The sequence below is a fragment of the Theropithecus gelada genome, chromosome 2 (assembly GCF_003255815.1).
Source record: "Theropithecus gelada isolate Dixy chromosome 2, Tgel_1.0, whole genome shotgun sequence".
NCBI classification, from domain to species: domain Eukaryota; kingdom Metazoa; phylum Chordata; class Mammalia; order Primates; family Cercopithecidae; genus Theropithecus; species Theropithecus gelada.
In genome coordinates this window covers 153,858,392-153,870,791 of record NC_037669.1, presented here as the reverse complement: position 1 = coordinate 153,870,791, position 12,400 = coordinate 153,858,392, and the positions used below count along the sequence as shown (strand labels likewise).

The 12,400-nt window shown below is 47.0% G+C and overlaps 1 protein-coding gene across 7 annotated transcripts in view; it reads left to right on the top strand.

Annotated features, from left to right (window-relative positions):
• The window catches only part of MRAS (muscle RAS oncogene homolog), a 58,905-nt gene extending 54,324 nt beyond the window's left edge, over positions 1-4,581 (top strand). For all 7 annotated transcript variants that reach the window (XM_025376339.1, XM_025376344.1, XM_025376338.1 and 4 more), the window contains one exon: positions 1,231-4,581. In XM_025376339.1, coding sequence (XP_025232124.1) covers positions 1,231-1,330 — 100 coding nt within the window. In that variant the 3' untranslated portion in view covers positions 1,331-4,581. The remainder of the gene's footprint in view (positions 1-1,230) is intronic.
• Positions 4,582-12,400: the final 7,819 nt, after the last annotated feature.

Below are 12,400 nucleotides of genomic sequence, written 5' to 3'. Positions count from 1 at the left end.
CAAAGCTTTCAACACCGTACAAACTAGGTCTCTCTCCTCTTCCATGTCCTGATATCAGAGCACCCTTTGATATTTCCCCTGAACAACCAATATTCTGATTCCAAGGTTCAAATTTCAGAGGCATTGCACACGTATCTCCTTTCCTGACCCCACCAGCTGTCAATCTCCAAGTATTGTCAGCAATCCTAATGAAAGTTTCTTGTACATTCCTTTGCATGGTCAGGGTCCAGATCTTAATCACCTCATGCACTCATGACTAAAACAGCCTCCTGGCTGCATCTCCGGTCACCAATCTATCGCATTTCCCAACTCTTCAACATGCACAGCAGCCTAACCAGTGGGTCTCAGACACTGTGCGTTGAGTTTGTGGCCTGTATGCTGGCGCCTTCAGGGGCTGCTGGTGAGCTGTGAGATCAGCCCCGGGGCTCTAACCCCCACTATACACACATCCCTCAACATGCTTAAAAAGCTCATCTTCTCATTATTCCCCAGCATAATGAGGAAATATTACAGTCTTCACTTTATGTTCTTGCTGGCAGTTTTGCACTCTCAAAATGATTTTCTCATGCAGGTGTGGTAGCTCATTTCTGTAATCCCAGCACTCAGAGGCAAAGGTGGAGGTGGAGGAAAGAGGATTGCTTGAGGCTAGGAGTTCAAGACCAGCCTGGGCAACATAGTGAAATGCCATCTTTACAAAAGGAAAGAAACTATTTTATCTTAGGCATTTTGCCTCCAATTAGGACGTGCTGCCATCAGGTAGCCTATGGTGATGTCTTGGTTGTGAACCAGTAGTGCCAAGGTCAGGTTTTAGACATAGGAAAAGTTAACAGAAAACATGAAATGGCTTTTATGCTTAGTTGACCCATCATTTTATTTAAACTGTGAAACACAGAATAGAAACCAGCACTCTATGAGACAAATCGCGATGTAGCTCACGATTTATGTAAATGTAGCCACAACATAATGTCAGTCATTCCCATCAGTAGGGCGATTTAGGTTATCCCCTCCCCTGTCTCCCTGTTTCATTGCCTCAAGAGAAGTTATCCTGCCAGGCCCTACTCCAGTGGCCAGGACAATCACTGGGTGAGGCATGGCATCCCCATCCCCTCACCCACTACCCCTGCCACAACAGGCCTCCTCTGCCTCAGATTTGGGGCTCGGGAGGAGAGGGGCAGAGGAGAAGCAAAGCCCATTCTGACTTTGTCTTTCTGTCCTTCATTGTTTCAAAAGGCAACAGATTCCGGAAAAAAGCCAGAAGAAGAAGAAGAAAACCAAATGGCGGGGAGACCGTGCCACAGGCACCCACAAACTGCAATGTGTGATCTTGTGACAGGCCTGAGGCCCTGGGCACAGTGACTGTGGCCTGGCCATCCCTCGGGGCCCCTCCCCACCTAACTGCACTGAAACCATTTCTAACCACAACCCTTGGCCCAAGGACCTGGTACAGGAAGGGAGAAGGGTGAGTGGGCAGGGAGCAGACAGGGTCTGGCTTTGCCCAGAGGGCACGGGCTTTCCCACCTCTCACAAGAGGCAAGGAAGCCGCCTGTAAGCAGAAGCAGCATCCCAGTGCCCCTGGCCTCCCCATGTGTTGATTCAACCCGGTTCCTGACCCTCTCTCGGTGGGTGTGCTGTTTCTTGTAACTACATAGTGTTGGTTTGATGTGGAAGTGTTTATCCACATACAAAGTACAAAACAAGCCATGAACAAGCTTCTTCCCCTTACCCCCCATCCACAGTGTCTGAGCTTGGATGTCTTTTATAGATTTTTAAATTATTTTAGTGATTGTTATTTTATTAAAGGGGTCTGGGCTCACTGCCTCGTGAAGTTTCAAGTGTTCAGCAGACCTCTCTGGTAACATATCTGGAATATTGTTGTTTTTTAACTGAGTTTTCCCATCAGTGCCAAAACTCAACTCAGTCTGAAAGTAGAGTGACTGAGAGGACAGAAGTGAATGGGAACTGTAGCTGGAGGCCTCAGGCCATGGGTCAATCCTGGGAGAGAAAGAGACCCTACTCATGGCCTAGAAATGAGAGAAGAGAGAGGTATTTACCCAGAGGGTTCTCCTATGGTTGGGGATGCAAATATTAGAAAACAGATTTTATTTTGCTGAAGGGAGTGGCTGTCATGAGCATGTCAATTCTAAAAGGGGTTTTCATTATCCTGGAAATGTATAAACTAAAGTAAGCTGATTGGCTTTGCAAACGTGTTCATTTGTTTTTCAGACAGTATGGGTTAAGTTCTCTGCCCTCCCCAGGGGTCTGAGGAGGCTCTGGGTTTCTCAGATCTGTCTCTTGCTGCTTTTTCACGTTGGCTGTGCTGCTTCGTGCCTCTCTGATATGAACACACTGACACGTCAAAGTAACCTAATGTGGACACCATGCAGAAAACTCCAGTTCGTGCTGGATCTTAACCAAAAACGATTCAATACTCTTATCACTAAAACAGCACCAAGACCTCAAGCCATCTTCCCTTGGAGTTAACCGACTACCACTTCTGTAAGCCCAGTCAATGAGCAGACCCCTTCCAGTATTTGTAAAAGTAGTGCTGGTTGCCTTTTTGGCAATTTTTGTTGACCTATTGAATCTTGACTATAATATGATCTGACAAGTAAGGAAGGCTGGGCTGATGTGTGGCTCTCATACACCTTCCACAAGGGGGCAGACTCCCCAGCTCCCTGATGATGCTCAACCCGCCCCACCCCGCTCAGGTGCTGCTGGTGTGAGCCAAAGACTGGAGTTTTTCCAGCTGGGGTGGGAGTGGAGTGACAACAGGAACAACGGTGCACCAAAGAAAAGGTCAGAATATAAGGCAGCACAGCTGGTGACCTTATTTTCTAGATGTTACAAATCAGGTCACTATGCAAACTAGAATATCCTCAGCAGGTGGCCTGGCCACTCTGGAGAAAGAAACCTGAGGAAAGTGAGCACCCAACCGGATGCCAGGACACCTGGGTTCTGAAAATGCGCCGTGTGCCTACCTCGGCAAGATCACCAGCACTGAAGGGCCCAGCTGGAGAGTGATCCTGCTACAAAAGGAGATAGTTGAGACTTTTGTTTCTTGGAAATCAAACTTCTTATTTGACTAAATTGCCCCTTTTTCTGTTCCTAAAAGGAAGGATAAGAGAGAACATTCCAGATGAGGCACTTCAGAGTTTCCTTAGATCCTATAATGTTAAGAGGTATTTTAAACACTAAAAGGACAAAGCTCTTCCCAATCCTTATGCTTCCCTAAGTGGCATCTGCAGCAGGTACGTGTGTAGTTTGATGGCAGCTGCAAACTGGAGGTGAGGCGGAGGAAAGGCAGGCAGGAAGAAGTGAGGATGGAGATGCTCAGAACCGAGAGCATGGCGGAGTAGGAGAAGAAGCCCTGCACACAGGGCGGTGTCCACGGCCAGAAAACTCCTGCTGGGCACCAACTACTACGAGCGTAACCCATACCCACCATGGAGCTCCTACTCCTGGACGGCACTGAGTGGGGTAGTCTCACTGGAAGCAGATCAGCTGACATAGAAGAGAGACTTTGGCCATAAAGGTGAGAAGACAGGCATTTCAACCACATGGTTGGGACAGAAGGGACAGTGCATCTGTTCATCCATCCTGCTCTTGGCTCACAGTTGAACTCCATAGTGCCTGAGAGAGACTAGTTAAGGGTTGGTCTTCTGTAGCCTCTGCTGTTGAGCCTCTGGTAAGCTTTCATCTCCCATGAACTCATTTCCCCATAAGTGAAATGAGTAAATAATGCCCCATTTGTAGAAGTGGGCCCTCATGACTGAGGTAGCTTCCAGATAGGCCAGAGTAAAGTGTAGAGTGTGCCCCGTGCCATCCCTCCATCATCTTCTTCATCATCATCTACCAGGGTCAGACTGGGAAACCTGGTTGGCCACGCCACACCATGACCGAGGAGCCAACTGGGACTTGTGGCTGTTTAACATCCTCATGTTCCCATTGGTCTTCCAGAGAATAGTGCTAGCCTCACATCTCCTGGAGCACAGCCTTCCTGAAATGTCCTCACCCCATGCCTTTGCCATTGTGTGCTCTCAGATTTCCTCCACTATTTGACACCCTCTTTAGAGGGCTGCTTTTTTTTCCAGAGATAATCCTAGCCATCCTCTCCACTCGGGCTATGGCCACTTACTACCCGTGCACTTTGCCACACACGGGACACCTGGATGGTTTCTCTTAGGACTTTTCCCACCTCCTTCTCATGACATTTGCTGTGGAGAATGCCTGGCTGGGCCTCCTGGGGCCTGTCTCGCTTTGCCAGGAGACATGACCCACTAATGTGGTAACTCTAACCCAAAGGCCCCTCAGACATTACAGCAAATCCGGAGCCACAGACAGGTTCCCTGCATTGGTAGCCCATCGTGTTTGAAATTCCATGTCAAGTTTACTTGGAATGAAAGATACTTGAATTATCGTGCGCCCAGGAGTGCCCAGCTTCTGTTTCATAGTCTTAACAGGTGGCCGTTGTCGTGAAACGAGAGTGATGCCTGAAGATCTCAATGATGTTTGAGCCTTTTATGTAACTTTCTATTAAGTCTTTGTATATCTCGACTGATTAATAAAGAAGAGAAACATGTACCTGTCTTATTTCCTTTTATTCCAATATTCCTGAAGTTTTGCTGAGAACATTGTGAGTTGTTGGTATTTTGCCCGGAACATCCACCTCTTACAGAGCATGACCTTGGTCCTAACCAGATCTAAAGTAAGGAGGAGCCCACTGGTGGCCATGGGGTGTCTCCTTCCTGCGCAGAGCCGAAGGATGAGGGCAGGCTAGCACAGCATTTAGAGGCACTGCCTCTTGATGCTGGGCAGATCTGGATTTTAGCCCTGCTCCCGACCTTTGTGTGCCTTTGGGCAAATGACCTGCCTTAGTCTTGAGCTGCCCTGCCTGTGAATGGGACAATAATGTGCACCTCGAAGTAGCTGGAGGACTAAAGCTAACGTAAGACTGTGGTGAGGAGCCCAGAAACGGTGCTCTTTGTCCAGGACACCTATTGGATTATCTGCCTGACATTCCTTTTCATGGAAACTGCCCTCTTCCCCCATCCTTGGGGTTACAGTCTTTGGCACAATGTGATTTCACTTCTTTGTTGATTAAATACGGCGGGTACTTGACCAACTTGAACCTCTCAGGCTCCGTTTTCCAGGGAATACAAGCCAAAACCCTCTCTTGGTAGCTCTTATGGGCAACTCTAGCTGAAACATGTAAACCTGGGTGCTGGAGGATGCTTCTCATGCCCTCTGGGCTGGAGGCAGAGAAGGCTAGACTGCAGACTGCGGGGAGAGGCGATGTAGTGGACCACTCAGGCCTGTCTTCCTGCCCATTCGTTCTTTCCACAATTATTTATTGGGCACTACTGTATACTAGGCGTTGGGCTGGGTGCTGGGTATATGGTAGTGAACAAGGCAGTGGGTCTTAAGAATTGGTAAGTCAGTTCTTTCTCCTCTAGTTCTATATTAGTTTCATGTGGCTATTGTAACAAATTACCACAAACTTAGTGGCTTAAAAGAGAAATGTATTCTCTCACAGTTCTGGAGACCAGAAATCAAAACTCAGTATCACTGCCCTGAAATGAAGGTGCCAGGAGGGCCTTCGCTCCTTACCTCTCCCAGTTTCCGGTAGCTGCTAAAATTCCTTGGCATGTGGCTCCATCACTCCAGTTTTGGAGGCCAGCATCTCCATATCTTTTACTTCTCCATCTTCACATTGCCTTCTCTGTGTGTGTCAAATCTCCCTCACTCTCAGTTGATACTTCTTCTGTCACTGAGAAGGTTGAAAACAGCTGAACAGAATTTCCACAGACTTCTTTCACCCCCTCTGTCCCCTCTGCAGCATCTGCACCCACCTGCTCTGCCTTCTTAGTTGTTAGTGATGAACCCTCCATGCTCCTGGCTGAAGCCAAGCCCCTTCCTCGAGCACTAGCACATACCAGTCATTATCCTGGCCCCTCACCCCTCCTCTGTAACACCAATTTTCCCCTCTACTGGATCTTTCTCATCTTAAAGAAAAACAAAACCTTCTTTTGACCCACTTCTTCAGCCAGATACCACTTGATTCTCTCCTCTCTTTTGTAAGAAACCATCTCTTATTTTTTTTTTTTTGAGACAGAGTCTTGCTCTGTTGCCCAGTCTGGAGTGCAGTGTGATGATCTCAGCTCACTGCAACCTCCATCTCCCAGGTTCAAGCGATTCTCCTGCCTCAGCCTCCCAAGTAGCTGGGACTACACGCATACACCACCACACCCAGCTAATTTTTGTATTTTTAGTAAAGATGCGGGGTTTCACCATGTTGGCCAGGCTGGTCTCGAACTCCTGACCTCAAATGATCCACCCACCTCTGCCTCCCAAAGTGCTGGAATTACAGGCGTGAGCCATCGCACCCAGCCCAGCAAGAAACCATCTTAAAAGCAATCTATGCTCACTGTCATGCATTCCTCTCATTTCTTTCTCTTTAAACTGCTCCAGGTAAGCTTTCACCTGCCACTACATCACCACCACCATTCTCAAAGTCACCAATGGCCTCCATTTGGCTAAATTCAAAGACTGGTTCTCAGCCTTTTCATACTTGAGCTCCCTGCAGCAGTAACACAGTTGAACACCCGCTCTTCCTCGTGAGACTTCCATTGGCTTCTAGGATGCTGCCATCTTTTAGTTTTTCTCCTTCACTGGTCACTTCCTTCTTAGTCCTTATCTTCCACCTAATCTGTTAACTTTGGAACACCCCAGAGCTTAGCCCTTGGTCCTCTTCTCTACCTACACTCACTTTCTTGATGACCTCGTCCAGTCTTGAGGCTCAGATGCCTTTATCTGCTGTGGGCCTCCAGTTGTACCTCTCCAACTTGAAACTCTCACAAGTCCCACTCATATATCCAGCTGCCAAATTGATATCTCACTTGGATGTGTCAGGTACCCAGTCTCAAAGTTGACAAGTCCAAAACGGAATTCCTCATTTTCACCCTCCCATACCTGCATCACATGTAGCCTTCCCCAGCTCAGCTCATGGCAACTCCATGCTTCCTGTTACTCAGGCCAAAAACTTTGGAGTTATCCTTCGTTCCTCTCTTTCTCCTGCACCTCACACTCAACAAATCTCTGTTGACTCCAAAATATATCCAGAATCTGCCCATTTCTTGTCACCTCCACTGCTAACATTCCACCCTGAGCTGCCATCTTTCATGCCTATTTCATTCTTGTCTTTTTGCAGTTCATTCTCAACACAGCAGCCAGGAAATTTTTGGTAAAATGGAAGTCAAATTATGTCTCTGCTCTGCTCAAACCTCACACCCCGGTGGCTCCTCCATCTAATTTTTAAGATGTGTCAGAGTGGACTAAGCCACTGAACACTTAGTAATGGGCTGATGTTTATTAGCCACAAAAAAAGGATGGTTGAACGTGTCCGTTCGTTCAGGCAGCACACACTTACTGAGCCCTGAGCCCCACATCAGGACTACAGAGAACATTAAAACCTGTGCCACACAGGGGTTCCCAGCCTCACGAGGATGATGAGCTGTGGGGATCTGTGCATTAAGAGGAATGCTCTGACCTGGAGGAGCTCCCATAAATCTTGGTCCCTTATAATCCTTGTACTCAGTAGATGAAGAGGGTGTTCATTGACCAGATGAAGATTTTAGCCACATTTTGGGCCCACTACGTCCATTACTTTTGAAGATTGAAGATTTCCCTTTCTCAAGGATCCCAGATTCCCAGGTCCATACCAGGACTATTTTAAAGTCCTCTTTCATCTCTGCACACTTCTAAAGAGGCTGTGAACCGAAGTTCCCAGGTGTCACAGATGTCAGCATTGTCATCACCCAGGAGCTTTCTGGAAATGCAGACTTTTGGGCCCTGTCCCAACCTGCTGAGTCAGGATCTGCATCTTAACAAGATCCCAGGAGAGTTGCGGGCACAATGAAGACTGAGTAGCCACTGGCCCAGAACATCAGGCCTGGAATCGAAATGAAATCCAGCCCTGGACTCACTGTTCCTCAAGATCTGGTTCAGCTTCATCCAACCAGAGGAAGCTTCATCTGCATTCATTTGATGACAAAAAGTTCACTCCTCTGCCTTTAACAGCTGCAAAAGTCTGCCCAGCGAGGAGGAGGCAGTGAGCTCCAAGTGCCCGCCCACGGTCAGCTTCCCTTAATTATGGGAAGTTTTCACACAGAGGCAAGTGGGCTCCAAGTGTGCTTCTCCAACACTTGCATTTTGGTTAAAATGTGCACAACTATGGTAAATGTAAAGAACAAGAAAAAAATCTAACTGCCGAGAACTCTTAGGGACTCTGAGTCCCTAAGCACTCGGAAAGGTGGGCTAATCTGTGCAAGCTGGATTTTCACTTAGCATAGCTGCTGGGCTTCCGCATCCCAAATAGCTCATTACCATGCTAATATGGAAATTTAAATATAAAAAAGGAAAGCTGGGTTTATACCAAGGCAAGAACTGACAGATGCTTTCAGTGGAATGTACATCCTGGCAATTATGTGCTAAACCATTAGCTCTGACTCAAATCCAGCTTCCTAGTCTGTCATCAGCTCTGCGCCTGGGCTAATGAGCAGAGGTGAAATCACTGGATAAGTGGCTCTCAAAAATGTGACCCTCAGACCAGCAGCTTCTGTATCCGGGGAGTTTGCTAGAAATGCAAGTTATCTGGTCCCACCCCAGACCTAATGAATCAGAAATTCTGAGGTGAGGCACAGCAATCTGTGTTGAACAAACTTCCCGGGAGACTCTGTTGCACCTTAAAGTTTGAGAACCACTTAATTAGATAAATTTAAGTAAAAATAAAAGTTCTTACCACAGGAAGGTAAATTGCGGCTGGGCTTGTTCTTATCTACAAGACAGCTGCTGGCTCTCTGGGCAAAGTTGTCCGGGTACTTCTTCCTTCCTTCATCTGATTCATGAGGACCCCTCAAGGTCTGGAACTGTTATCGGAAAGGGGTTCCGATCCAGACTCCAAAAGAGGGTTCTTGGATCTTGCACAAGAAAGAATTCAGGGCAAGTCCATAGAGTAAAGTGAAAGCTAGTTAAATAAGAGAGTAAAGGAATAAAAGAATGGCTACTCCGTAGGCAGAGCAGCTGCAAGGGCTGCTGCTTGCCCATTTTTATGGTTATGACTAAATGTGTAACCCACATGACTCCCTCTTCTCCACCCTTGCTGTGGTTAACACCCACAGCCTCTCTGGCCCTCAACACCCTGGTACAAAACCAGCGAAGAGCAGAGAAAATTCAGGGTGCTGTGGCAGCTCCAGGACTACTTGGAAACCCATCGCTAGGATGGGAGGCCAGCTGGGCAATGGGAGCAGAGGAGAGACGGGAGGGATGTCAAAAAAGCACTTGAAGGCAAATGCCATCGACTCGAATTTGAATTTGTAACCACCTAGACCAGTGGTTCGCAACTCAGACTGTATAACAGAATCACTCAGGGAGCCTGGAAAATAATTCTGCTGCCCCGACCACTCCTTCAAAGAGTCTGGTGCCATTGGTCTAGGTTGGGGCCCGGACATCAAGACTTTAAGGCTTCCCAGGTGATTCTGCTGTGCAGCCAGAGCTGAGACCACTAGCTGGGCTGCATTTTAATCTCATTTCCTGAATACCATGCCTTTCAGTGATCACGGGTTAATCAAAAAACAGCTGCCTGGAGTAGCCACTGTCTATAAAGCCACTCCTATAAAGGATCAGTTTCCCAGCCCTTGATGTGTAAACGGACACTTGACCATAGTGGATTCTTATGTTTTCATTAAAGTGGGACCCATCAGAGCCTGGCCTGATTTGTTGGTTTTCTGGTCACAGTCTACTGTGATATCTCATTTGTCCACATCTCTTCCATTTTTATATCTATGACTCAGGGAAGGGCCTGGTGATACAAAGTTAATACTGAACGTTTATCAAATGAATAATAAGTATTACAGATCTCAGCAGGGGCCTCCATGCCTTAAAACCTAAATAAGGTTGGCTCAAACTATCCTTCTCCATTCCCAAGCCTATGGTTTGTGGCCATCCCAAGGCCCACTGAAGACTTCACACAGTTCTTGAAAGTCAGGTTCTCACAGGGACCTCCACTTCTGTCCATTTCAGTCTGACGTTCAGCCCCTGCCTCAGTTTCTACAAAGAAAACTCACTCTCAATAAACATTCCTAGCCAGGTGCAGTGGCTTGCACCTCTAATCCTGGCTCCTAGGGAGACTGAGGCAGGAGGACTGCTTGAGCCCAGGAGTTTGAGACCAGCTTGGGCAACCTAGCAATACCCTGTCCCTTGAAAAAATAAATAACCATTCCTGAGTTTTGCTGGGGGACTTGGGGGTCCCAGGGATGGTCCCTTTGCTGTCAGGGCCTCTCAATTGGCCTTCACCCCATACCAGACCCTCTACCAACCTGTCTTCTCCAGCACCAGCCACCCAATGGGCTAAACACCCATCCCTTTAGATTCTCTAAACCTCATTTGCTTTCTTTAGCCATAATCCCATAATCTCTTCCTAGAATGAAATTTGGTTCCAGCTCTTAATAGGATGGCCAAAACCTTCAGTTTGCTGAGGACCGAGGAGTTTCCTGAAACACTGGTCATTCATTGCTAAATCCAGGACAGTCCCCAGCAAACCAGGACCATTGGTCACCTTAGTGGTAAGAATAAAATTTTCACCTTGTTCTATAATAATGGTACTAAGAATTATAAATTAGCTGGTGGTTCTCAACCTAGCAATCATCATCATCATAATTACCTGGGAGTTAAAACATAGGCTTTTATGATTTAGCAGGTCTGGGGCCTGAGAAATTGCATTTCTTACAAGTTTCCAGTTGATGTGATAGTACTAGCCTGGGACCACACTTCAAGAACCCTGAATTAGGTAACCCACATTACACATTCAACAGAGGACTTGGCATACAGTAAATAAATGCACAACAATAACTAGTTATCAGCTAACATTTTGTTGAGTACTTACTGTAAACCAGGCACCCTGCTATTTCTGCATATTACCTTATGGCTTCCCTGTGAGGTAGGTGATGTGATGTTTGTTTTACAGAAAGGGAAACTGAGGTCCAGGGACAGCCAGAAGTGACTGAGCCTGCATGTGCACCGAATTCTGACTTGGAAGCCCATGCTCCATTCACCAGCAACCCCGCCACACTGAGGACTGAGCTAGTCCCAGGTAGCTGCCCCGCCCCTTTTTAATTTTAACTTTGTTTGAGGAAAATCTCTCAATGCATCTCCCACATCCCTGCCTTCTTCCAAGTGAGCTGAATGCAGATCAACTTCCTCTGCATGACTCAACAGCAGCATTTTGAACTTCAGTGACAGTCATTTTCCAGAGTGTCTGCTCTGGGCCTCCTCCAGGGGCAGCCTGAGCTGTGGCCTTGGACACCACCTCCAGTTCTGTTCCTCCAGCTGCCTTTCCCAGCTCCATCTGAGAAGTCGAGGCTGGGACAACCCAGCAGTTAGCCCAGTGAATGAGACCCAGGAGGCCTCCTGTGTAGTCTGGGGTCCTCTGGACTGCAGCCCAGGAGAGCACCCACAGCCAGGAGCCCCCTCAGCCCTGACCTTGGCCCTGCTCCCTCGGAGTCAGCCTGGTGGCTGAGGCTGCTGGAAATGGACCGTGTGATGCAAGGCACAACCACTGACTTTCATGTTAATATAACAGTTCTTCCCCACCACCCCTCCTCCTCCAAACCATCCAAACTTTTCGTTCCTTCTTTGTGGCTGGCATTGCTGAGATTTCTGGTGTTACTGGTGCAGAGGATGTGTGGAGTGCAGTAAGAACACAGGCTGCCTAGGTCTGGCCCAGCAATGCTGCTAGCTGATGACCTTCGGTAACTTGTCCAAGCTCTCTATGCCTTGATTGCCTCATTTGTCAAATTGGGTTGATGATAACGTACTTATTTTAGGGATATTGAGCTATTGTTGAATTAGATACAGTCATGTGCCACATAAGGATGTTTTGGTCAAGGGCAGACCACATATTCAAAGGTAGTTCCATAGATTAAAGTACCCTATTTTTACTGTTGTTTTTCTATGTTTAGATACACAAATACTTGCCATTGTCTTACACTTGCCTACAGTATTCAGTCCAGTAACATGTTGTCCAGGTTTGTAGCCTAGAAGGAGTAGGCTACAATTTAAAATTTAAATTTAAAAATTACATTTAATTTAAAATTTTAAATGTTAAAGCCATAGAACCATGGTGTATAGTAGGCTCTACTCTCCAGGGTTGTGTAGGTGCACTCTATGATGTTCACACAATGATGAAATCACCTAAGGATGCATTTCTCAGAACATATATCCATCATCAAACAACACATGACTGCATATACTTTCAAAATAGTGGCTGACACATCGAAACTCTATTTAAATGTTAACCAGGATTCCAAAATCAAATCCGTAAATGCTTCTGGAGTGCCTGCTAGTG